This window comes from Panthera leo, chromosome D3, assembly GCF_018350215.1.
Source record: "Panthera leo isolate Ple1 chromosome D3, P.leo_Ple1_pat1.1, whole genome shotgun sequence".
In the NCBI taxonomy this organism is placed as follows: Eukaryota; Metazoa; Chordata; class Mammalia; order Carnivora; family Felidae; genus Panthera; species Panthera leo.
Genome location: NC_056690.1, coordinates 36,573,283 through 36,600,416, shown reverse-complemented (window position 1 = coordinate 36,600,416; position 27,134 = coordinate 36,573,283). Strand labels below are relative to the sequence as shown.

The window sequence follows — 27,134 nt, the reverse complement described above, 5'->3', positions numbered from 1 at the left end:
CCCGAACATATAAGAATGTCATTTCATTTCCCAGATCTTTGACAAAATAATTCTAATTGGATAGTATGGTAATTTTCAGACCCACTCAAAGGCCGATCTTTTTTCTGATTCTAGTATGTACGTACGTGAGCCATGCAGTGATGCAGTTAAGAAAATCATCTTCCTACTCATCGGCTTATAGCCATATGTGGACCGTGCTGCCAAAGCGCACCACAAGGGACTGTCAGGGGGGATGGAAGTCGCATTTCCCACCCCCAAAAGAGAAGAAAGGAATGAATGGGAAGTGAAAGAAACCGAACCAAACAGAGTACTCTTCCGTATTCCTGCATAGGGGAGCCAAATTCCTTGGTGAGATGAAGTTGGGACTCCTAGACTTATAACCATGTTTTTGCACCACTGGGTACCAAGTGTTAGACAGTTTCGCTCCCAAATAGAAATGGGAAACTGATCAGTACTGCTGCAACTTACCCAGAATACTGAAGCTCGGTGCTTCCCAAACTTATTTCTCTTTTCAAACCGCACATGAAGCAGAATACAGGTCAGCAAGGGTAGGATAGGGACCTTTCCCTGCAAGTGGTCCCGGCAGCTGCTGGAACTTCACCTTTTCTACCCCTCCAAGGCAGTCTAAGCAGCGGCAGGGGCCGAGGCACCTGCCTGGTCAGGAGTCTGTGAAGACAATCACGCGATGAAGCTGCATGCCCTTCCTGGCTGGCTTGCCAAAAACTGTTATCCACCTGTCACAGCCCCCTAACTCAGGAAAGAATGGGTGAGCCCTCGTGGCCGCCCTGGCCAACTCCTCCCACCCCACCGGAGGAATCCCCAGGAAATTGAACGGCTGGAAGCACAGCTCCTAGCTGGGTACGCCCACACTGTTCCGGAACAAACTCCGGTAAACTGGCCGCAAGAGGAGCAGATAGTTCAGGAGAGAAGAGTTTGGAAAACCCTAGGGTGCTGGCAGCTGGGGTGGTAGCAGGCTCAGGCATTAACAATCCACTTCTCCCCAGCAAGGTGGATATGGAGGGTTTTACAGGGGTGGATACATTGCACCTTGCACCTAGAGAGCATGATGATGGTGTGTTTAGCAACACCCCCCTCCACCCTTCCTACCTCTTGTATGTCCTCTTGTTTATATGTAGCTGTGGAATGTCTGTTCTGCCAGTCTTCTGTTTTCTGGGATATTTATACTGATGAGGGTGTTATCTAGTTGTATCTGTGGGACACAGTGACCTTATGGTCCTCCTACTCTGCTGCCTTTATTGGAGGTCCCTGTCCTCTGCATATTTTGCTTAAAGATGAACAGTATGTTAAAAGAAATCAGTGGGAGCATACTTGGCTGTCACTTTAGTAGGGACCTAGAGCTGCATTTGGGAAGTGTATCAATTCACGTGTGTTCAAAACTTACCATATCTCTGTTTCATTCTCAGCTTGTACTTATGATTTGATGATCAAGGATAGGTACTTGTTCTGGGTCCCCATCTCAAACTTCTTTGTGGTCTGTTACTTCTTGTTCATCTTGCCCTTTTCCTTATAACTTTCCTATTTTCCCCCCTCAACCTTAGTTTTCTTCCACATCTTGTTTTATAGAATGAGTACTTGAGCTATGATTAGAAAAGATTTGAAAAGAACACTAGCTCTTTTTAAATGTGAAAGGGAAAACAAGAAGTGAGGAAAGCCATGTTTATTGGTTGAAAAGCAGATGAAGTCATATAAGAATGACTTCAATTAGCATGACAAAGCCCCCAATAATTCACTCCAGTGAGACCCCTGCTGTCCTTCGAATACCTTTAACTTTGGGAAAGTGGGCTTTTACTTTACTCTGATAATATGTCCATATAAACAAGTATTTCACTATTTTGTTCCTGACTTTTTAAGGTCACATACGTTGCAGTTTGGCTTTGGCTCTTTGTCGTTATGGAGAGTTTTATTATGTATGTTTTAGTGAATGAGCATGATCCACCTTTGCTTTTTATTTAAATCAAAGACAGAAAGGATCTCCCAGGTTTCGGGTGGGAGGACAGACGTACAGTGTTTCATCCCGTTTGTCCTGGGGAATTGACAAATGGCTTGCACCAACACATTTTCCGTGGTGAGTGTTTGTGTTGGTAAGCAAACCCCTTTTCTTTGCTCACACATAGCAAGGAAAAGTGGCAGCATGGAAATCTAATTTTGCCCTTCACTGAAGCAGGGAGGAAAGGGGAGGCTGCGGTGTTAAACTGCTTTCGTCTCTTGTTTGGAAGGCATCTGAAGGATAGCCTCATGTCAAGCCCCTCGCAGGCCAACCTCCAGGATGGCTTTTCATGAGCCAGTGAAAGAGCCTTAGTTAGTGGTTTAACTGACAGTTTCCTACCTGAGAGCAAGTGGCTTTTCCCAAAGGCTCCAACAACAATGGGGATCCAACACCATGTCTCCTGAGAGGTTATTTGTTGAGGTATTGAACGGATATCGATTCTCTTTATTCTACATTTCTTTACATCCCATTTCTTACATCTACATTTCTTTACCATTTGGGAAGCATCGGTAAAAATGAGCATTTTGTCCTTCCTGTGCCCGAGTACCTTAATAGAAATGAGGACTCAATGTGAATCCAGGCACGCTAATGCGGTTGATTTCCATTCATGGTTGTTATGTTCTGTGAAGTCACAGTGAGTGAGTACTCAATTAGTGAACACTGAACTCTGGGTTGCTTCCATGGGAAATAAGGGATTAGTCCTGAGACCCTCTGGTCACAGCATTTGCATCAACTGATCAACACATAACCTTGTTTTAGGAGTCTTTCTGTTAAAGACTCCTTACTTAATGTACATTGTTGGGTTTAAAAAAAAAATTTTTTTTAATGTTTTATTTATTTTTGAGACAGAGAGAGGCAGAGCATGAGCAGGGAAGGGGCAGAGAGAGAGGGAGACGCAGAATCCAAAGCAAGCTCCGGGCTCTGACCTGTCAGCAGAGAGCCTGATGTGGGGCTCGAACTCACAAACCATGAGATCATGACCTGAGCCGAAGTCGGACGCTTAACCAACTGAGCCACCCAGGTGCCCCTCATTGTTGGTTTTTAACACTGAACAGCCAAAATGATGACGTATGCCCAGATGAAAGTTCCCTAACACATGTATTTTCACGGTAAGTCAGCTTAAGCCTTGTGTGCATAGGAATGCTAGACGACCCCTCAGCACTGCACTTGGGCACCGTTATAAATAGCAACATCACCAATAAAAGGCACAAAAATATGAAAAAAGTGGCACTATGTAGATTGGGACAAGGACACTTGTTTATGGTGTGAGAACCGAATCAAAAAGCAGAGCATTGCCTTGACTGACCTCAGCTGGGATGTGGGGCTTGAGCCATTCAAATTTTTGTCACTGTGTGCATATCCACAAATGACCAAGAAAGCTTTGCAAGTATTGATTTGGGGGTTTCAAATAAATTCGTGAGTAGGCAAATTCACAAGTACAGAATCTGCAAATAAGGGGGATTAATTATATTTTTTGTCCAACCAAATCCAAAAAAGAGGAGGACAGAGATATAAGATTAAATACTGTGTGCTGGTAAAATTCTTCCAGAATAAGCTAGGATGACTTTGTGATCAACCACTTTAGCTTTCAGCTTTTCAAATAATCACAGTTTAGATGGAAAAGACATTTTTCCTAAAATTGTATGTATCTCAGTAAATACAAAGACATTTCACCAAAATATAGCTCATGCCAAAGAACATTGTATAGAATGCTGAGGGTCAGGTTTTAATACGAAAGTGTTCTACATTCTCAGTAGTTCAGTTGCTTTGTAGATTTGACTGCTAAAATAGTTAGGTTTTATTTTATTTTTAATTCGATTTAATTTTTTATTCAGTGTTTTGAGGTCTATAAAGTAATCAATTTTTAAAAATTTGTTTAATGTTTATTCTTTTTTTAAAAATTTTTTTCTTAATGTTTATGTATTTTTGAGAGACAGAGACAGAATGCGAGTGGGTTGGGGGCAGAGAGAGAGGGAGACACCGAATCCGAAGCAGGCTCCAGGCTCTGAGCTGTCAGCACAGAGCCCGACATGGGGCTCGAACTCACAAACTATGAGATTGTGACCTGAGCCGAAGTTGGACGCTCAACCGACTGAGCCACCCAGGCGCCCCATTAATGTTTATTCTTGAGAGAGAGAGAGAGAGAGAGAGCAAGAGAGAGAGAGAGAGCAAGAGAGCACGTGTGCATGACGAGGGGAGGGACAGAGAGAGAGAGAGGGACACAGAATCTGAAGCAGACTCTAGGCTCTGAGCTGTCAGCAAAGGGCCTGACACGGGCTCGAACTCATGAGCCGTGGGATCATGACCTGAGCCAAAGTCGGATGCCCAACCACCTGAGCCACCCAGGTGCCCCTTAATCAGTGTCTATGGTCTTGTTTTGGTATATTGCAATTACGCTTTTTAAAAAAAAATTGGTAATGAGTACGCCTGGGTGGCTCAGTCAGTTGAACGTCCAACTCTTGGTTTCAGCTCAGATCGTGATCCCAGGATCTTGGGATTGAGCCCCGGGTCAGGCTCTGTGCTGAGAGGGGAGACTGCTTAAGATTCTCTCTCCCTCTCTCACTCTCTTTATCCCGCTCTCCCTCTCTCTCCCTCTGCCTCTCTCCCCCCACTCATGTTCTCACCCCCTGTTAAAAATAAATAGATAAATGATGAATAAATAAATAATTGAAATGGTACTATCAGCTTGAGCGGGCATTGAAATCAGTACCCATGTAATACAGTTGAAGCAAGTCAAGCCAGGAGAGGGTTTCTCCCTTGCCACACAGCTGGAATGCATTGCTCCCACACAAAGTGCAGGGCATGTTGCGTTGGGCTGTGACAAGCTATTGCAGTCAATGACAAGCATGCATCGATGCATGTTTTCTTGTTATCCAGGGTAATGGCAGTTGTTGGGGAGCCAAGCGGGAAAGTTTTCTCTTAAATCCGGAAGTTGGGTAGTCGTAAATATTTCAGGCCTTGTGGGCCAGATGGTCTCTGTGGCATCTACTCAACTCTGCTGTTTTTGTGTGAAGTTGCCGTAGACGATACACAATTGAATGAGCATGACTGTGTTACGGTAAAACTTTATTTGTGGACACTGAAATTTCTATTTCACATAATTCTCATGTATTGCTAAATATTATTCTTCTTTTGACTTTCACCCGCAGTTGAAGACTATAAAAACCAACCTATAAAAATTAGGTTGGGGCCGATTTGGCCTGTTGACTATAGTTTGCTGACCTCTGTCTTAAGATTTATGTTGTTAAAGCTATGTCTTATAACCATTCCTTGCATCTACATTTCTAGGTCAAATAGATGATTACAAGATTCCTTACTTAAATCTGGAAGTAAAAATTTTAGAACACACACACACACACACATTAAAGATGTATATATTTATGTGTGTGTGAATGCATGATTATGTAGTGTGTGTGTGTGCATGTGTGTGTGTGTGTGTGTGTGGAAAGAGGCATGTATGTATGTATGTATAGGTTAGGCATATGTATATGTGTGTATATTCTACATATATGTAGTCTCCCATGCCTGCTAGTTAAGGCATTCAGTAACAGGAAGTGTCCAGACTGCAAAGTAAAATAGACCTAGAATTATACCCTGACTCTGCAATATACTAATTTTGTAACCTCAGAAAAATTACCTAATTACTTTCTGAGTCAGCCTCCCCATCTCTAAAAGGGAATGTACTTACTTACCTTGTATGGGTGACTGGGGAAAATTATATAATATGCACAGAAGATACTTGGGACATAGACATGCACCGTATATAAAGTTTGTTTTTAAATGTTTTCGAAAAGAAAAGGCTTTGTGTGTTTCTTAAAGAGACCCAAACCTCACTTATAATAGAGATTGTCAAGGTAGTTTGTTGTGTTTGATAAAAGTAAGCGTGGGCACAGCTGTACCCGCCTCTCTTACTTCCTTTTCCAGTGGCGCCATTGGCCTTCTCATGTCGCTTCCTTCCTCGGACCTCAGTCTTTTTGGCCCAGTGTGCTGGCATCTTCAGACATCCCAGGGACTCCTTCTGGGTTCTGCCTACACTTGTCATACTTCACTAGAGCTATACCTGTACTTTCAATAGCATGCTTCCTTATTTAACAAAAACAGACAAAAATATTTTTGCTTTTGAAGGTTTCTTGGTAAGGGCACTGGTTAGGAAAAAAGTACAAAATGGAAAACTTGCCAGGTAGCAAGACTTCAAGACAAGGAAACCTTTTCATGAGATTCTAAAGTCTGTTTTTAAGAAACCTATTTAAAAGAGGCCTTGGGTGTTTAGCTGTGTGTTTGAACCCTCTTGTTTGTTAGAAACCACAGAGTGAATCTGTTTTTTTTTTCCTTTTTTAATTTTTTTAATGTTTATTTTTGAGAGAGAGAGAGAGAGACAGAGTGCAAGCAGGGAGGGCGGAGACAGAGGGAGACACAGAATCTAAAGCAGGCTCCAGGCTCTGAGCTGTCAGCACACGGCCCAAAGTGGGGCTCAAACTTGGGAATGGTGTTCTGGTGATAATAACCTGAGCCGAAGTCAGAGTCTTAACCAACTGAGCCACCCAGGTGCCCCCTATGAAGGTTATTTTTAGAGACACTATTAAGTCAGTGTGGGAACCTGCCAAGTTTTAGAAGTTTACCTTCCAGAGTTTCTAATTAACTGAAAGGAGAAGTCCATTGTTCTCTTGGTATATTTGCACTTGGAGGCTTTGTGGTACTCCAGCTAGAAGACCAAGGGGGGCAAATAAAGTTTCAGAAGTAAGCCGAAGATTCTTTTGTTGTGTCCTCCCCTGGCAAGTTGTCTTGCCGGGAATCTCGCTTGCTGCTGAACACTCACTCACCGCCTTGGGTCTAGCAGAGACACTTGTAAGTCCTTTCTGGGGCAGCTGTGAGTTTAACGAGCAGGCTGAAAAATTGGGTGGAAGGTTGCCTTGGCTGGATCCGAGGCATCCTGGTTGGTTTGGTAATGAGGAGGTGACAGTTCTGTGGTGGAGAAAGATCACAGTCCTAATAGCTCCTTATTGTTCCCACCTGTTAGTTGGCTCCTGTCTTGTTCTTGTCTGTGTTCCTTATTTTTTGTGGAACTAAAGCTTGAATTCCATAAAATTGTCTAGTTTGGTTTTTTTTTTTTTGGATCCCTCTCAGAGCTTACAGTAAATATCCTATTAATAGTTGGACAGTAAGACTCCGAATCATTGAGTGTAAAACTTTTGAGGGTCATCATAAATTCTATTGAAGTGATGGGTGAGAAACCAGATTCAGAAGTTTTAGGGTGACTTATCGAGATGTCTGATTTCTTCTCCTCCTTCCTTTCTTAGGGCCACGGTGCTGTATTGGTTTAAATGAAATATTGTGCATTAAATTTTAGCACATAAACTTCAAAAATAGATCCACATGAGCATGTTTTACATGTACAGTCTATTCTGAGAGTTAACATATCCCTTTAAAAATACAGATCATTCTCTTTTTATAAGAAGCTTCAACTCTTACAGTTGATAATGTGAAAATACAATTTTTGGTAAGAAGGACAATTTTGCATCTGTTCTGTTCATGGTGCTTATCACAGTACTTATGCCATTGCCTGGAGTAAAAAGGACACTCAGTGGAGACTGGTATGAGTGAGTGAATGAATGAGTGAGAGGGAGGGAGGGAAGAGGGAAGGGGGATCAGCTGGGAGAAGGGAAGGCTGGATGAACAGTTCTTTTTTTTTAATTTTTAAAAATTTTTTATTTGTTTTTGAGGGAAAGACACAGAGTGTGAGCCAGGGAGGGGCAGAGAGAGAGGGAGACACAGAATCGGAAGCAGGCTCCAGGCTCCGAGCTGTCAGCACAGAGCCCTGTGTGGGTCTTGAACCCACGAGCTGTGGGTTCATGACCTGAGCCAAAGTCAGTCAGTCAACCAAATGAGCCACCCAGGTGTCCCTGGATGAACATTTCTGGTTTGGGCTTTCAAAATACCCTTTTCGTGACCAGAGCCATGGAGTTCTTGGGTAGCTGATGGTCAGGGACATTGGTCTGTGCAGTGGCCATTCTGAGCAGAGCGGCTGGCTGCTTCCAGTACTGCCTGCTGCTGCTGCCTCCTGCCAGGCAGGATAGGACCGTTTCGCAGGGGCCCAGCTTTGAGGGCGTCCAGAGGGCTTTCTCCCCTACTTGCTCTCAGTGTTCACCTGCTTTTTGTTCCCTCGACTGTCGTCTAGACTTTAACACAGAGAGAAGTAGGCCAGATCCCATTGTAATAATGTGCATGCATCTCTGCCTCTCTCTGGGTCATCAGTGGAAAAAAGATACACTTACGAACAGGACAACGTTTTATTTCATTTCTGTTCTACTTTGGGCCTCTCCTCTCCCGTGTGTTTTGTATTTCAGTGCGTTGGCATTGTAGCCCAGTGTCGTCTAGTCTCGCGGGTGTTTCTGGGATGACTTCTTATCTAGGAAGCCCCTCGAGCCTTTCCATTTTGGGCTCTGCTGATGGCTTTCTCCATTTTCACATCCATCGCACACACATAAATAATGCAGTCGTAGGGTGGAAGTGTTTGTTCAGGCAATGTGTAGTAGCAAAAACAGCATGATACATGATATCCGGAATCAGAAAGACTGAGTTTTTCACAATTATCTTTTATCTGAATCTCTTAGTTCTTCCTTAAAGAATTTTCACATGAACTAACAAGAGAACGGAGTGGTAGCTATTCAGTGTATGTAACACATCCTGTGTAATTTACAGTTACTTTTTTTAAGTTGAAATTTTTTGTGGAGATCACTGTGGAATCAGATGCGATAACAAGAAATAATACATGGGGCTCCTGGATGGCTCAGTCAGTTAAGCGTCCGACTTCAGCTCGGGTCATGATCTCGTGGTCCGTGAGTTTGAGCCCCGTGTTGGGCTCAGTGCTGACAGTTTGGAGCGTGGATCCTGCTTCGGATTCTGCGTCTCCCTCTCTCTCTGCCCCTCCCCTGCTCATGCTGTGTCTGTCTCTCTCTCTCGAAAATAAATAATAAACATTACAAATTTTTATGAAAAAAAAACAAAACACCAAGAATGATACAGATTCCTGCATACGTAGTACTCAGTTTCCTCCAATGGTAACATTTTGCAAACCAAAAGTATGGTATCGCAGCCAGGATAGTGACATTGTTGAAATCTACAGAGCTTTTCCAGATTTCTTCTTTTACATGGACTTGGACATGCATGTGTGTGTATTTCTGTACATTTTTTCACTTTTTTAGTAAAATGCAAGTAACAAAATTTATCATTTTAATCATGTTGAAGTGTATAGGTCAGGGGCATTAAATACCTTCTCGATGTTGTGCAGCCACCACCACCACCATCCATCTCCAGAACTCTTTTCCGCTTGTGCACCTACGAAACAGTCACTTCCCATCCCTCTCTCCCAGCCCTGACAACTACCATTCTACTTCCTGTCTACTTCCAGGTAACTCGTACGTGGGATCTTACGGTATCTGTCCTTCTGCGGCCGACTCTCATTTCACCTCACATAATGTTCTCCAGGTTTCTCCATGTCATAACATGTACAGGAATTTCCTTCATTTGTAGGATTGAGTAATACTCCATTGTATGTATTTACCCCGTTTTGCTTATCCATTCATCTGTCAATGGATACTTGGTGGCTTCCATGTTTTAGCTATTGCAAATAAAGCTGCTATGAGCTGTACAGTTATTTGTAATGTTTATTTTTGAGAGAGAAAGAGCACATGTTTGAGTGGGGGAGGGGCAGAGAGGGAGCCTGGCGGGAGGGCGGGGGAGAGAGAGAGGGAGGGAGGGAGGGAGGGACGGAGGGAGGGAGACAGAGGATCCGAAGCAGGCTCTGCACTGACAGCACAGAGCCTGATGTAGGGCTCAAACTCATGAGCTGTGAGATCATGACCCAAGCTGAAGCTGGACACAGGCGCCCCTGAACTATATACAGTTTTATTGCCTAAGTAGGTTTCTGCATCTGCCACCACAGTGAAGACCTTAAAGGCCACAACATCACAGGGATTACTCACATTGTCCTTTTGTAATGACTCTCCCATCCCTTCTCCCACCATCCCTCAGCCCTGGCAACCACTAATCTGCCCTCCCTTCAAAAACTTTTACCTTACACAATGTTACATACATGGACTCATCAGCATTATTAGATTCATCCAAGTTTTGGGTGCATCAGTAGTTATTTCCTTGTTATTGTTGAGTAGTATTCCATGCTGTGGATGTACCACAGTCTGGTTTATCACGTACCATTTGAATGCATCTGGGCTGTGTCCAGTTTTTGGTTACTATGAATAAAGCTTCTCATTTTGTATTGGTTTTTATGAGAATGAAAATTTTAATTTTTTCAAGAAGTGCAGTTACTGGGATGTTTTAAGACTTAGCATATGTACCTTGCATGAGCCACGGTTTCTATGCTGATGCAGGTATGTGTAAATGGAGGTTTAAGTGATGTCATGTGGACCTTTTTAATCAGAGGCTGACAACAGACAGCTTTAAACAATTGTAGCAAGAACATCGATAGCTTCTTACCGGTTCTTTCTTTCTCCTTTAGCCTCAATTTCTCTGAAGGGGTTCTACCATCTCAAAAATGTCATTCGTTCTGAAAACTTAAGAGCATGTTGCCCTTCTTTTCTTGCCTCACCTTTCCCACAATCAAAAAGTTGCCAAAGACCTCTTGGTTTGACTACTATAGAGATTTTTGTATCATTGTCCTCTTAATTCATACCTCTGCCATCTGAATTTCAGTGGGTGTAACCTCTTAATGGTGTTATTTTTAATGCTTATTTATTTATTTTTGAGAGGGGGGAGGGAGGAGGACAGAGAGAGGGGGTAAAAGAATCCCAAGCAGGTTCTGTGCTGTCAGTGCAGAGCCTGATGCGGGGCCTGATCCCACGGACTGTGAGATCATCACCTGAGCCGAAATGGATGCTTAATTGACTGAGCCACCCAGGGGCCCAAGCATCTTTATATTATTAATATACTGTCTTCTTTTGAATCTCTGCTCTGTGAGTGGAGCTTCTGTAACCCAGTCACAGCTCATCTTTATAGCTATAGGTCCCAATGCTCCTCTTCATGGTTCTGGTCATGTCCAGCTCAGGGCCTTTGCACATACCCTGGAAGAAGCCTTACTGTCTTTTTTCACTCATATTCAGATCTTAGCTGAATTGCTACCTCCTCATGGGAGGTCCTCTTGGTACATGTTACTCTAATACCCTGTACTTTTTTTTTTTTCACAGCACTTACAGTGGTTTTTTCATTTTAGATGTATAAAACCTAGGGCCCCACACGGTTCAGTGTAGTTATAGAATCCCCTCAAAGGAGTTGACCAGAAAATCTGTTATCTTAAAGCAATTTAAATCTTTAAAAAAAAATTTTTTTAATGTTTATTTTTGAGACAGAGAGAGAGCATGAACGGGGGAGGGTCAGAGAGAAAGGGAGACACAGAATCCGAAACAGGCTCCAGTCTCTGAGCTGTCAGCCCAGAGCCCGACGTGGGGCTTGAACTCACAGACCGCGAAATCATGACCTGAGCCGAAGTCGGACGCTTAACCGACTGAGCCGCCCAGGTGCCCCAAAGCAATTTAAATCTTAATATTGTCTCTGGTAAATGATTTTAAGCCTCTGTCTTCTAAACATCGGCTCTTAACCGTGGTATTACCTCCCTTACGAGGTGAATCCTTGATGTGGGATGCTGTCTGTCCCATCCCTTCTCAATAACCCCCCTGAAAACTGGGTTTGTGTCTTATTTATCTTTTTCATCTTAGAACCTGAAATGTTGACTGGCAGATATTAGGTGCTCCACTAATATTTGTTGGAAGCATGGGTGGATGGATAGATGAATGAATGGATGGATGGATGGATGGAAGGAAGGAAGGAAGGAAGGAAGGAAGGAAAAGAAAGAAAATAAAGAAAGAGAAAGAATGGAAGAAGGAAAGAAAGAAAGAAAGAAAGAAAGAAAGAAAGAAAGAAAGACAGACAGACTACGTGTCTTATGTGTCAGCACACTTGGTAAAACTCTGACCAAATGTGTGAATAATATAAATCTTGCTTAATTTTCCAGGTGATTTTTGAAGTGATAACTTCTGGACATCAAGGCTACCTCGCTATTGATGAAGTGAAGGTGTTAGGACATCCATGTAGTAAGTTGCCTCAACTCTTGCACATTTGGGTTCAATGTTGGGGGCACTTTTATGCTCCAGATTAAGAGAAGACACTAAAACCTGAGGAGACGTGATGCGAAACGAGTTCCCCGACAAGTCTCTAGGCATTGCTTTGCCAGCCCAGAAGTCCAAAAACATCCATTTTGTGTGTTATTCATTGTATCTAAGCGCCTCTGAAATGACGATCAGGACTGGAGGCTAATGGGCCACTTTGGTCGACTCAGACATCCTTGCAAAGATTTTTAGATTTCCCTTTTAAACGGTAGCACAAGGTTAAACATTGAGAATCTGTGCATTTTGTTTCTATGTCTAGTGCATTACTCGTATACTTTTAAACAATATGGCTCCAAAAAGGCCTGGGACCTGTCAAATGCAAGAAATCTACCTAAACCATTTGGGGACCCCAGAAATAATAGTCTGGTCCTCATCTCTTAAAAATTAATACTTTAAAAAAGTCCCGTGGGTGACAAACACACACTTTTCCTTTTACCGCTCAGTATGAACAGCTATTAACAGGCTGTCATATTTATGTCTGAACTGTTGTCCTTAAATCAATAAAATATGGCACATAGCCAGTCCCGTTTCTCCCTTGTCTCTCCTTGGGGGGAGGGGGGTGTCACAGGGACGAGCTGCTGCCCCCTCCATGTCTAAGGTTCATATTCCACCAGCAGCAGAAACAGATGTAGCTGATTGAAGCAGAAAAGCTTTGCATAGAAAGGGAATTGGTGGCACATAGAATCACGGGGAACATGGATCTAGGCTCCAGGAGTGGGTAGAGATTCAAAGGGAGGCTCTGTAGCCAGAGCCATGCTGGCACCTATGTCTGAGGGGCCATCCATGGGGGTAAGGGTGCTGCAACCTGCTCTCTGACCGTTGCCACCTGCCTCAACATTTGTCACTGTCTCTACGCCTTTCTCCCCTCAGCCTTGGTCTCAAAACCCTGAGTGGGACTGTCAAAGTTGGCCAGCTAGATCATGTGCTCATTCCCTTGCTGGAAATCAGGGTCATCTGGGAAAGCACACTGTGGCTTTTTCACCTTCTTTCCTGGGGGTCAGGCCAAGACTCCTACGAAGAAACCTACAATGGAGACTTTCCCACCCCCAGATGAGTGGTTTCAGAGCTGAGGATCCAAAATGCTGAAAACATCTGTGTGTGTGTGCATGCATGTGGGTGTGCTTTTTCCCACAGTCAGTGTGTAGTTCATAAAAAGTAAGAAAGTAATGTTTGCCCTTTTGTAAATTCTAATGAATCGTATCCAACCATATAAATTACTCTGTATTTTTTCCCCACTTAGCATTATGTTCTTTAGGTCAACCTGTGATATTCTATCAGATGAATATACTGCGCTCTGTTTTTCTGTTTTTCCACGAACATTTAGTTTCTTTGCTCCCGTTTTTTTTCTCCGACAAACATGGCTGCAGTGAAGATCCATGTATGTGCCTCTGGGTACAAGGTGCAAGAGCCTTGGTAGGATACATTCTTAGAAGCAGAATTCCTGGAATGTAGAATAGAAACACTTTTAGTTTTACTCGATGCTGCCAAATTGCTATGAAAAGTCTGCACCGGTTTATATTCCCACCAGCAGTGCATGGGAGTTTTATTTTCCCTCTGTCCTTGCCCAAAATTGATCTTGTCAGACTTTAAATCTTTTGGCTATGTGAGGGATGGCAGCCTGCTTTATTTTTAGGGTCTCCCCAGCATTAAAGAGAGACTGGCTGGTTCATACATTCCTGGATTTCCGCTGACGGTCCTTACCCAAACTCACGAGAAAATGGTTATATCTACAATGACATTAAAGATATAAACACTTGCAGGAGTGTCTCTGCTTTTATTGCGTGGATTGAAGAGATCATGAGATCATTCCCTGTAGTAGTTACAGAGAGCCCTTCATGGTTGTTATCTGATGAGGGTATCGGAACACAGTCATCTGATTTCATCCAGAGGGATTTGCTCTCTCTGAGATCTTTATCTTGGTGCTCAGAGCATGCCACAACACCAGAGTTCAAACACTGCAGTCACGTCGTTCCTTACTGAAGCAGACATTACTTTTGTGACACATTGCGTTTGCCTTTCTTCCGTCAGCAAGATTGGTGAGTTCAAGAAGAATTTCCCCACCCCCTTTTTTTTTTTCTGAAAAGGCAGGAAAATGAATGATGCTGTACCTGATTGGAACAGCAGGGAAAATTTAGGAAGTGGAATATAATTACCTGAGTTGGAACTTAGCCAGATCCATGGAGTAATAGCCTTGGGCTTAGAAAAATGCCATGGGATCTTCTAATGTGCACAATTGATCCTTGTGTCAGATTCACCTCTTACCAGGAGGTTAAAGAAAATACATACAGTAATGCTACACACCTACTATGTGGTGAGCACTCCCTTTCACTCAGGGCAAACTTCACCCCAAGACAGATGTTATTGCTGCCCTGTTGCAGGTGCAGTGGATGAGGCCAAGTTTGCAGGGGTCTGTCTCGTTCTGTATCTTGGGGTTTGTTCTGCATCTGGCCATTGGCCAGCAAAGAGCTCCTAAAATGCGGCTCCTCCCATTCTGCAGAAAACGAATCTCTCACTGTCTTCAGTAAGATAGAAAGTCTCAATGCTTGTCCTTCTATCAGAACCTTCCCCAAATGTGCTTCCTGCAGTTTTGTTCATTCCTTCCGAGCCCAGGTGCCTGTAGTCGTAGAAATGGTGTTTATGGTCTCGCCTTTGGAGAATACTGGTGCTAATACCTAATTGGCTTTGCAAACTGCTCTTAAGAGACACAGAATTGCAAAACGGGCTCTGTACCAAGGTGATGTATGGTACAACAGCATTTTGAACTGTAAGCTTTAAATGGTTTTGATGATGGCCCTTCTGTAGTTATTTTTTCCTGAATCTCTAGGTTTATGGGGAAAACATGCAAATAAAGATTTTAAAGAAGGCAATAGTTGGGTCTTAAAATGTAAAGCTTTGCAGATAATATTTTAAGGGCTTTCCTATCAAGATTTCTAAGTAATAATCAATTTTTTGAAATCGTGGTGGTCATTAGATTTAAATCACAAAGGAGCATAAATATTTCATATCCAAAATTATGCTTTCCAAAGAGATGCAAAACTGCTGAACTTTATTTATTTACTTCACTCTAAAGCCTCCTGTTTGGATTCATATACGTTTATGAGTAGGCATTTCAACATTTTTTAAAAGTACTTGTTCTGTTAAGAGTATACAGTTGCTCATAAAATTGATTTTAATGTAGTGACAGTAAAATGCAGGCTCAGCATGAAATGTGGATATGGCTGTGCAGAATCAGCAGCTCGATGGCTTAAGACCACTTCTAATGAACACGGATAATTTTTGTATTTGGTATTCACGCTAAAAATATATTTCGAATTTGGTTCAATAATCCTAGTAGGAGCACCTATCAGCTTCATAATGTTGTCTCCTGTTTTTAAGTAAGTTATAAGCTCTGCATGTCTGGGTATTTCTGTTATTACCTTGTAGTGCCCGTATATATTTTTATGCCTTTACGAGCCATGCTGCATTTTAACAGGTTTATTGAGATATATTTCACCTGTCCTACAATTCATCTGCTTAAAGTGTATGTTCAGTGTTTTTAGTAAATCCACAGAGTTGTGTAACCATCACCACAATCAATTCTAGGGTATTTTCATCACCCAGAAAGAAACCCTGCACCCACTGTTAAGTCAGTCTCCATTTTCCTTGGCCTCTACCCCCAGCCCTAGGCAGTTACTAATCTACTTTCTGTCTCTATAGGTTTGCTTGCTTTCCCGTATTTCATTTAAGTGGAATCCTACAATGCATGGTCTTTTTTGTCTGGCTTCTTTCACATAGCACATTTCATGGTGCCTGTGTGTTACAGAACATTTCAGTACTTCTCCTTCTTAAAGCTGAGAAACTTTCCATTGTATGACATACCGTATGTTCTGTACCTATTCATCAACAGAGGGACATTCGACTTTCTAATTTGGGGCTATTGGGAATAATACCGTGGCAAACATTTCTGTTACAGGCTTTTCAATTCTTTTGGCTATATATTTAAGACGAGGATTACTGGGTCATGTAATAACTCTATGGTTAGCATTGTGGATAACAGTGAAATTGTTTATCAAATTGGCTGCACCATTTTACAGGCCGAGGAGCAGTGAATTCTTGCCAATATCTGTTATTTATGTTTTATTTTTCACCCTGGTGACTTTGGGGTGATAATTCTTTATGGTTTTGATTCTTTAATGGCTAATCTTGTTAAGCATCTTTTTGGGTGTTTATTGGCCACTTATATACATTTTTAAAGAAATGACAACTTAGATTCTTTGCCATTTCTAATTGACTTATTTATCTTTTTTCTTATTTTATTGAGAAATAATGGGAGATACATTACTATAAAAGTTTAAGGTATCAGCATGGTGGTTTGGTTTACATATATCATCACATGATTACCATAATAACTTTGGTTAACATCCATCATTTCATATCAACACAAAAAGAAGAAAGAAAAGAAACCCCAATATTTCCTCCTTGTGATGAGAACTCTCAGGATCTACTCTTTTAACAACTTTGCTGTGTCACACAGTGTGTATTCCTGTTGTCCATTACATTCCAAGTACTTACCTATAACTGGAAGTCTGTGCCTTTTGAACACCTTGCTCCATTTCCCTCTGATCTCCTTTTCCATGAGTTTGTTTTCTTGTTTGTTTTGTTTTATATTCCATATGTAAGTGAAATCACAAGGTATTTGTCTTTCTCTGTCTGACCTATTTCACTTAGCATAATGCCCTTAGGGTCCATCTGTGTTGTTGCAAATGAGGAATTTCCTTGTTTTTTTTTTTTGCTGTTGTTGTTATTTTTTAATGGCTGAATAGCATTCTATTGTACATATATTATACACCTTCAATTGATAAATACTCAAGTTGTTTCCATGTCATGGCTGTTGTGAAGAAAACTGCTCTGAACGTGGAGGTGCAGATGCCTTTTCCATTAGTGTTTTCAGTACCTTTGGATAAACTGGTAGAAGTGAGACTCTGGATCATGTGAGAGTTCTATTTTTAATTTTTTGAGGGTCTTCCATACTGTTTTCCACAGTGGCTGCTCCGGTTCATAGTCCCATCAGCAGTGCACAAGGGTTTCCTTTTCCCCAGATCCTCCCCAGTATTTGTTATCTTTTACCTTTTTGATGATGGTCATTCTAACAGGTGTGAGGTGATACCTCATTATGGTTTTAATTTGCATTTCCCCAATGGCTAATGATGATGAGCATCTTTTCATGTACCTGTTGACCTTCAATATGTCTTTTTTGGAGAAATTTCTATTCAGGTCCTTAGCCCATTTTTTAATTAGGTGGGTGGTTTTTTTTGTTTTTTGTTTTTTTTTTTTTGCTCTTAAGTTCTATGAATTTTTTATATATTTAGGATATTAAACCCTTGTCAGATAGATGGTTTACACACATATTTCCCATTCTACAAGTTTCTCATTTCACTTTGTTGATAGTTTATTTTGCTGTGCGGAAGATTTTAGTTTGATATAGACCCACTTGTTAACTTTTTATTCTTTTACCTGTATTTCGGGAGTCCTATTTGAGAAATTATTACCAAGACCCATGCCGAGGAGCTGTATTCCTTTGTTTCCTTCCAGGAGTTTCATGGTTTCACCTCACATTTCAGTCTTTAACCCATTTCAAGTTAATTTTTGTGAGTGGTGTAAGATATGGGTCCAATTTCATTCTTTTACATATGAATATCCACTTATCCCAGCTCCATTTGTTGAAAAGACTGTCTTTTCTTCATTGAGTTGAAAAGACTGTCTTTTTTCCATTGAGTATGCTTGACTTCCTTTGTAAAAATTAGTTGACTGTGTATGCTGGGGTATTTTTCTGGGCTCTTGATTCTGTTCCAGTGGTCTGTTTGTCCATTTCTATGCCAGTATCATGCTGTTTTGATGACTATGGTTCATAGTTTAGCTTGAAATCAGGAAACGTGGTGCCTCTTGCTTTGTTCTTCTTTCTTAGGATTTCTTTGGATATTCAGGGTCCTTTGTGATTCCATAAACGTTTTAGGAGTGTTTTTTCTACTCCTGTAAAAGATGCCATTGGAATCTCAGTAGGGATTGCGTTGAATCTATAGATGACTGTTGGTAGTATTGGCATTTTAAAAATATTAATTCTTTCAATCCATGTACATGAAATTTCCATTTATTTGTGTCTTTTTTTTAATGTTTATTTATTTTTGAGAGAGACAGAGACAGAATGCGAATGGGTTAGGGGCAGAGACAGAGGGAGACACAGAATCTGAAGCAGGCTCCAGGCTCTGAGCTGTCAGCACAGAGCTCGACGCGGGGCTCGAACTCATGAGCTATGAGATCATGACCTGAGCTGAAGTCAGACTGAGCCACCCAGGCGCCTCTATTTGTGTCTTTTAAGTTTTTTTTTAATCAATGTTTTGTTTTCAGCACATAGATCTTTTACCTCCCTAGCTAAATTTATTCCCAAGTATTGATGCTATCATAAATGAGATTGATTGCTTTATTTATTTTTTAGAAATTTGCTGTCAGTACATGGAAGTACTTCTCATCTTTGTATGTTTATTTTGTAATCTGGGGCTTTACAGAATTCTTTGATTAGATATAATAGTTTTCTGGTTGAATCTTTAGATTTTTTTTCTATATAAAATTATGTTACCTGCAAATAGAGGTAATTTTGTTTCTTTCTTTCCAATTCTGATAACTTCTATTTATTTTTCTTGTCTGACTGCCCTAGCTAGGACTTCTAGAACTATGCTGAATAGGAGTGGTAAAAGTGGCAACCTTGTCTTGTTCTGATTTTAGAGGAAAAGCTTTCAAGATTTTACTATTCAGTGTGGTAGTATGTGTGGATTTGTCATTTGTGACTTTTACTGTGCTATGTTCCTTCTGTGTATAATTTGTTCATAGTTTTTATCATGGATGGATACTGGATTTTGTGCAGTGCTTTATCTGCATCTCTTGAGATGGTTATATGATTCTTTCTTTTCATTCTATTAATGTGATACATTAATGTGGTACAATCATTGATTTGCCTATGTTGAATCATCCTTGCATCCCAGGAATAAATTCTACTTGATCGTGATGCATGATCCTTTTAATGTGCTGCTGAATTGGTTTGCTAGTATTTTATTGAGGATTTTTACATCTATATTCATCAGGAATATGGGCCTACTTTGTTTTGTTTGTTTGTTTGTTTGTTTGTAGTGTTATTTTCTAGTTTCAGTATCAGAATAATGCTGGACTCATAAAATGAGTTTGGGAGTATTTCTTCCTCTTCAATTTTGTGGAAGAGTTTGAGAAGGATCGATGCTAATTCTTCTTTAAATGTTTGGCAAAATTCACTGGTGAAGTCATCTGGTCCTGTTACTGGGTTGGGGGATTTTCTGATTACTGATTCATCTCCTTACTCATAATTGGTCTATTCAGATTTTCTATTTCTTCCTGACTTTCTCTTGATAAGCTGTCTAAGAATTTTTCAGTTTCTTAAAAGTTATTTGGTTTGTTGGCAGGTAGTTGCTTTTAGTAGCCTCCTAAGACCCTTTGAATTTCTACCATATCAGTTGTAAGGTCTCCTATTTCATTTATAATTTGTTAATTTGGGTCTTCCTCCCCGCCCCCCCCCCCCTTGGTTAGTCTACCTAAGGGTTTGTCAATTTTATATTTTGAAAGAAGCTGCTCTTAGTTTAGCTAATCTTTTCTAATGTTTTCTGTCCTTTACTTCTACTCTAATCTTTGTTATTTCCGTTTTTCTCCTAACTTTGGGCTCAGTTTGTTCTTTTTTAGTTCTTTAAGATGTAGAGTTAGGTTGTATATTTAGGATCTTTATTGCATCTTAATGTAGGTATTTATTGCTGTGAACTTTCCTCTTAGAATGACTTTTGCCACATCCCACAAGTTCTGGTATTTTGTGTTTACCTTTTTGTCTAAAGAAACTTTTTTTTTTCTTCTTTAATGTCTTCTTCGGTCCATTTGTTATTTAGGAGAGAGTAGTTTAATTTCCACGTGTTCATAAATTTTCCAGTTTTCCTCTTGTTATTGATCTCTAATTTCATGTTTTTGTGGTCAGAAAGATTTTTGGCACCATTTCAGTCTTCTTAAATTTGCTAAGACTTGTTTTGTGGCCGACTATATGGTCTCTCCTAGAAAGTATTTCGTGTGTGCTTGGGAAGAATGTGCATTCTGCTGTTGTTGGCTAGAGTTTTTTATGTGTTCGTTAGGTCCATTTGGTCTAGAGTGTCGTTCAAGTCTGACGTTGGGTGCTTCACCACTATGTATGTAAATTGTTGTATCTTCTTGATGTGTTAGACCCCTTTGTCATTACATAATGACTTTCTTTGTCTCTTTTTACCATTTTTAGTTTAAAGTCTATTTTGTCTAAGTATAGCCACCTCTGCTGCATTTTTGTTTTGTTTTTGTTTTTGTGGTTGCCATTTTGTTGAAATGTCTTTTTCCATCCCCTCACTCTCAGCCTATGTGTGTTTTTAAGGCTAAGGTGCATCTCTTGGAGGCAGCACATTGTTCTTTCTTTCTTTCTTTCTTTCTTTCTAATTTATTCGGATGTTCTAGGTCTTTTGAGCCATTTACATATAAAGCAACTATGGATAGGAAAGGACTCACTATTTCCTTTTTGTTAATGTCTTTCTGGTTGTAGATCCATTGTTCTTTGTTTCTGATTTTGGTGTCTTGTGTGTGTGTGTGTTTTGATGTTTTTGGTTTCAGTATATTTTGACTTCTTTATCTTGTTCTTTCATGAAACTACTAACATTTTTTTTCTATATAATTCCCATGAGGCTTACATAAAATATCTTAAACTTATAACACCCTATTTTATATTGATAACAACTTAACTTTAATGAATTTTGAAACTTTACACTTTTACTTCTCCTCCCCCTCACATTTTAGGTTATTGTTGTTACAATTTATATATTTTTATATCGTGTAACTAATAAAAGATCATTCTATTTACAGTTATTTTTACTATGTTCATTTTTTCATAACTTTTAGAGTTGTAAGTGAATTATGTACTACTATTACCATATTGCAAAATCTAACAATGGGTATAAATTTACCATTATCAGTGAGATTTACTCTACCATTTATGTTTTTATGATGTTAATTAGCCTTTTTTTTTACTTCCTTTCAAAGAACACCCTTTCGCATTTCTTTTTCTTTTCTTTTCTTTTCTTTTTTTTATTACAATATAGTTGACATACAATGGTGTGTTAGTTTCAGGTGTACAACATAGTGATTTGATAATTCTGTACATTATGTAGTGCTCACAGTAAGGCGTAGTTACCATCTGTAGCCATACAAAATTATTTAAAAATATTATTGATGATATTCCTAATGCTGTACTTTTCATTCCTATGACTTTATTTTTTCATTCCTATGATTTTATTTTATAACTGCAAGTTTGTACCTCTTAATCTATTTCACCCATCCCCCCACTCTCCTTTAGCAACCACCAGTTTGTTTTCTGTATTTATGAGTCTGTTTCTATTTTGTATGTTTATTTGTTTTGTTTTTTTTTTTTGATTCCACATAATATGTGAAATCATATGGAATTTGTCTTTTTTTTTGTCTGACTTATTTCACTTAGCATAATACTCTATGTACCAATGTGTATTGTCACAGATGGCAATATTTCATTTTTTTATGGCTGAGTAATATTCTGTTCCATTATGGAATAGAACATTTTCTTTATCCATTCATCTACCTATAGACGCTTATTTTGCTTCCATATCTTGGTTATTGTAAATAATGGTACAGTAAACATAAGGTGCCTCTATCTTTACAGATTTATGTTTTTGTTTTCTTTAGGTCAATACCCAATGGTGACATTACTGGATTTTATGGTATTTCTGTTTTAATTTTTGAGGAAACTCCATACTTCTTCCCATAATGTCTCCACCAATTAACATTCCCAACAATAATGCACAAGGGTTGCCTTTCCTCCACGTCCTTGCCAACCCTTGTTATTTTTTGTCTTATTGATACTAGCCATTCTGACTGATGTGAGATAGTATCTCACTGTGGTTTTGATTTGTGTTTCCCTGATGATGAGTTATGTTGAACATCTTTTCATGTGTTTGTTGGCCATCTGTATGTCTTCTATGAAAAATGCCTATTCAGGTCCTCTGCCTATTTTTAAATCAGATTATTAGTTTGTTTTGTTTTGTTTTATTTTGTTTTGTTTTGTTTTGTTTTGGTGTTGAGTTGTATGACTTTCTTACATATTTTGAATACAACCCTTATTCGATATAATGTTTTCAAATATCTTCTTTCATTTAGTAGGTTAATTTTTAGTTCTGTTGGTGGTCTCCTTTGCTGTACAAAAGTTTTTTAGTTTGATGTGGTCCATTTGGTATTGTTGTGAGGTAGTTCTGGTGATAACGAACTCTCCCAGCTTTTTGTTGTTGTTCAGGGAAGTCTTTTATCCCTCCTTCATTTCTGAAGGACAGCTTCACCAGGCATAGAATTCTGGATTGGCGGTTATTTTCTTTCAATATTTTGAGTATATCAACCATGCTCTTTTGGCCTCAAAAGTTCATGTTGAGAAATCATCCACTAGTCTTATGGGGGTTTCCTTGTATGTGACTTCTGACTTTTCTCTTGCTGTTCTTAATGTTTTTAATTGTTTTTTTAATTTTTACAGTAAGTTTTAATAGATCTTTGTGTAGCCTATTTGAGTTCAACCTATTTGGTATCTCTTGGTCTTCATGCATCTAAATGTTTTTTTCTTATCCCAGGTTTGGGAAGTTGACAGCCATTACTGCTTTAAATACACTTTCTGTCTCTTTCTCTTTTCTTTCCCTTCTAAAATTCCCATGATATGAATATTGTTTTTTTCATTGTGCCCTATAAGCCCTGTAGCTTTCTTCACTTTTTTTTCCCCTCTAATTGTGTAATTTCAATGTCCTATTCTATAGGTCACTTATTTCTAATGTATGGTAGAATCTACTTTATGAGGAAGCTCCTGTCCTCTGGTATAGGGAGGGTACCTCTCACAGTAGAATTTTATAGCCTATTTCAGGGGCAAAGGGTGTGGGAAGATCAGAGTGACCTCTTTACTACTGCCATTTTCATATACTTTTTCATCTTAAAATATCAGTATGCCATTTCATGAACTCTGTCATCCATTAGATTATCATGTGTTTTTGTCTTTTATTTGGTTGGTAGGGTGTCTTATACTGATTGATTTTTGGATGTTATATCAACCTAGAATTCCTGGGATAAATCTCACTTGGTTATGGTGTATGGTCTTTTTTATATGTTGTCATATAACACATTAAGTGCAAAGTGATTTGCATATATGATACCTTGAATTCTAAAATCTAAAAATTACACAGAATCGTGCTCCATTATTTTTCTTCCAATTCAAAAACATAATAATATAATGAAAAAGATTGAAAACAAAAACCCACCTGCCATGTATTACATGAAGTGAATATAATGAACCTAGGACAGTGCTGCACATTCTAGAGACCAATGAAAGTTAGCTGTTATTATCATTCCTGTTTTTAGGCACTGCATCCTGATGGGCCCACTAGAATACGTTAGCTGCAGATTAAATGCTAAAATCATTGATTTCTTACAATTTATCAATGTCTGTCTTAAAACTAAAAGAAGAAAAATGTTTGCAGAATGTACTGTTTTTCAGTGTGGGCAGTACCATTGTGTTCTTAGCACTAGCTTCCTTGTTTGAGGACAGGTACACAGAGAAAGGAGCCGACTACTTTGTCTGGCATTTTGGGAATGCCTCCAGTTCATTTCAACCTATGTCATTACATTAAAATGCAAATGAAAATAAAAAAAGGTTAGGACCCAGTCCTCTTTTGCCCCACTTCAGTTTGCACTTTGATCCCGCAAATTACCGTTCTTTGATTTTGTTGTTAGCATTTTGGTGCAGACTTTGAAGGATCAATAATATGAGACATCTACAAAAAGAGTTGCATCTTGGTCAATAATTTCTGGCTTTGGGATCAAAGGCTGATTTGAGGTCAATTAATACATGAAAACCTCTGTTCTTTTAAAAACTGCTTTCTTAATAATAAGCAACAGAATATGGCAGAGATGAGAAAATAGGAGAGTTGTAGTAAAACTCCTGTTTGATATTCATGGAAGATATTTCGTTTCTAGAAATCCTGCAGATTTTAGAAGAAAGCTGGCATAGCATTTTGAAAGGGTATCCGGGAGACGAATGGGCCTATAAATTTGGAGAGAGAGAGAGAATTTTTCTTTTTGAATATGGGATCCATTGAAAATTTCTACTCTAATGGTGCTGTACCTGGTGTTACAATTAAGATAGTTTGGCAGGATTCAGAGCATACAGCTCAGCATGGGAGCAAAACTTTTCTGGCTGCAGAGACTTTTTTTCTTGGGATCTTTTCCTGTTTCCAGTGGTAGATTAGTTATTTTAAACAGTAATGAACATTTTTGAGGGTACCAGGCACACAGAATACCTTCCTGGCATCATCTTGTTTAATCTTTTCCCCAACCTTATGTAATAGGCACTTTTTAAAAATAAAATCCCTGTTTTAAAAATTATATACATATATGTGTGTGTGTGTGTGTGTGTGTGTGTGTGTGTGTGTGTGTCCATTAAGGCTTGGGTTGAGGAACTTTTGCTTCTGTTCAGAGGTAATAAGGGGCTAAAATAATGATGCTTGAATGCTTGAACACACATGGCATAAATCCAAATCTTAAGAAAGATTGGCCTTCCCAATCGAAAACAGTTCTAGAATTCATATCACTGGACAGGGAGAATCCAGACATCTTAAAACTTTGGAAATATTATATAGGCCTTTAACATTTATTGAAAAAATTAAAAATGCCATTATTGGAAATTTTGACTTTCATGTTCTTGGAAGAACTGATCTGGAAAATAGAATTCCGAAGTTCCTTTGTCTTGTGCATCCTGTTGGATGAGTTACTATCTTCCACTTAGGTCAATTAATTATGTTTAATCTGAGAAGGATAAGTTTCTTATAAAAGTGTTTATGCTTAATGAGTTTGCATGTGTTCATCTGGTTTCCATTTGAGTTGTGGCTTTTATTATCTTAGCCAGAGTATTTTTTCTGGCAGTCCTTTTCTCAACCAAGCAATGCTCTTTCCCAAACTAAAGACAGTCAACCCATTCCAGAGAAGGGCCCTCCCAAAATACAGTTTGCACAGAGGCATAAATTCCTTGGACTTTTAACCTTACCATGTGAGTAATATGCACTGGCAGTCTTTCAGAAAGCTGTTTTGAAGACCAAACCAATTCTAAAGGAAAAGTGATAACCTTTGATCCAAAGATCATATCTTTGGCCCCCAAATTAAAAATGTAAGTTATATCCTAACAAACAGCCCACTGGAGGCAGTAAGTATTAGCAGATTGTATTGATAAATGAGTTTTTCTGTGTTTTTGTTTTTGGTTCAGTTAGCCATTGCTGGAAACAGGGCCCTTAGGAAAGTAGGTTTCCAAGTGCGGACTTCCAGTGGATGAACAGATCAGTGGCAGAACTAGTGACAATTGTGATATTCAGATTATTATTATGAAGTTAACTGATAGAGCAGAGTACATATAGTTCATAAGTTTCTCAAGACAGATTACAGAAACTAACACTTAGTATTTTTGAGGGGGCGGCGAAAAGAGCACTTTTGTGTACCCTTCTGGTAGAGATGCAAATTGTTATATGCTTTAAGGAAAGCGGTTTGGCAATTTGTGTCAAAAGCCTTTTTAAACTGCATTTCTTTTGTCTTATTAAATTCAGTTTCTAAAAATTTATGCTAAGGGAGAAACAGAAGGTGTATATGATGATTTAATTATGAAAAGTTTTATCTTGGCATTATGTATAGGAAACCAAAATGTTCAACAGCACAGGATGATCCAGTAAACTTTTGTCTGTGGGCCGTATGTATCAGGACTTCTCAGCCTTGACCATATTGACCTTGTGGTCAATATTGACCTTTTTTGCGGGGGTTGTTTTGTGCATTACAGGATGTTTAACACCATCCATGGCCTCTTTTCACTAGATACCAGTAGTATCCCTACCATTTTGATCTCTGTTGTGACAAACAAAATGTCTCTGGACATTATCAGATGTTCCCTGGCAGGTGGGGGGTGGGGATTGCCCCAGTTGAGAATGATTGATGTATATCAGGCAGAATTTCAAATAGTTTTAGATGAATATTTAACAAGGGAAAATGCTGATGACATTCTGTTAATTTTTTAAGTGTATGGTTACTTCAAAAGGGGAGAAAGAGACCAATAGACCATATTAGATGGAGTTCAGTTTTCATAATGGCAAGGGGTTGTTCTGGTAGTGAAATGCAAAGCCAGAGTTCCCACCAGAGACCTCAGAGCAACCCATGAATAACATAGCTGCTCATAATATGCTCCCAGGATTCTATCAGGTGCTAGAAGCTTCCTTTTTGTTTCCAATGGAATTTTTTTTTTTTAACTTTCATTTAACCCCTCACCACTCCTACCCCATTTTTAACTGTTCTCATGATTTGGCTTTTAATTTGTCTTTTTCCCCATTGCAATAAATAATCTTTATGAACCTTCCTGAATTCACTCTTAGCCTGGGTCAATCAAAGGTCAGTTTCCAGCCTTCCTCAGATTGCCCAGGCTTTAGGTCAACATGCTATATGTCTCCTCAACAAGTTACTGGACACGTTACATTAAAAAAACAAAAACAAAAACAAAACACTAGTGTGCAGAAATGCATGCATATTTTAAAAGTTGCTTCTTAGAGATAAATTTATGTATGATTAAAAACTTAAATACTTCTCTATTTTTAATATTTATTGTCCAAAATATTTCCTAAAAGTGAAAAATAAGTTATTTAAATCACAAATCCTAGGAAGAAATTGAATTGATTGCCAACATATTGGACATTCTTTAAATATATTAGCCATATTAGGAGGCAGAATATGTAAATTAAGTTGGTCCAGGTTAGGTGTTTTTGGAGGCCATTCAGATTTGGGGAAGAATGAGTTATATT

At 39.3% G+C, this 27,134-nt stretch overlaps 1 protein-coding gene across 2 annotated transcripts in view; it reads left to right on the top strand.

Annotated features, from left to right (window-relative positions):
- Nucleotides 1-27,134, top strand: part of PTPRM (protein tyrosine phosphatase receptor type M) — a 789,396-nt gene that overhangs the window by 314,342 nt on the left and 447,920 nt on the right. For both annotated transcript variants that reach the window (XM_042910577.1, XM_042910576.1), the window contains exon 4: nucleotides 12,033-12,111. In XM_042910577.1, coding sequence (XP_042766511.1) covers nucleotides 12,033-12,111 — 79 coding nt within the window. The remainder of the gene's footprint in view (nucleotides 1-12,032; nucleotides 12,112-27,134) is intronic.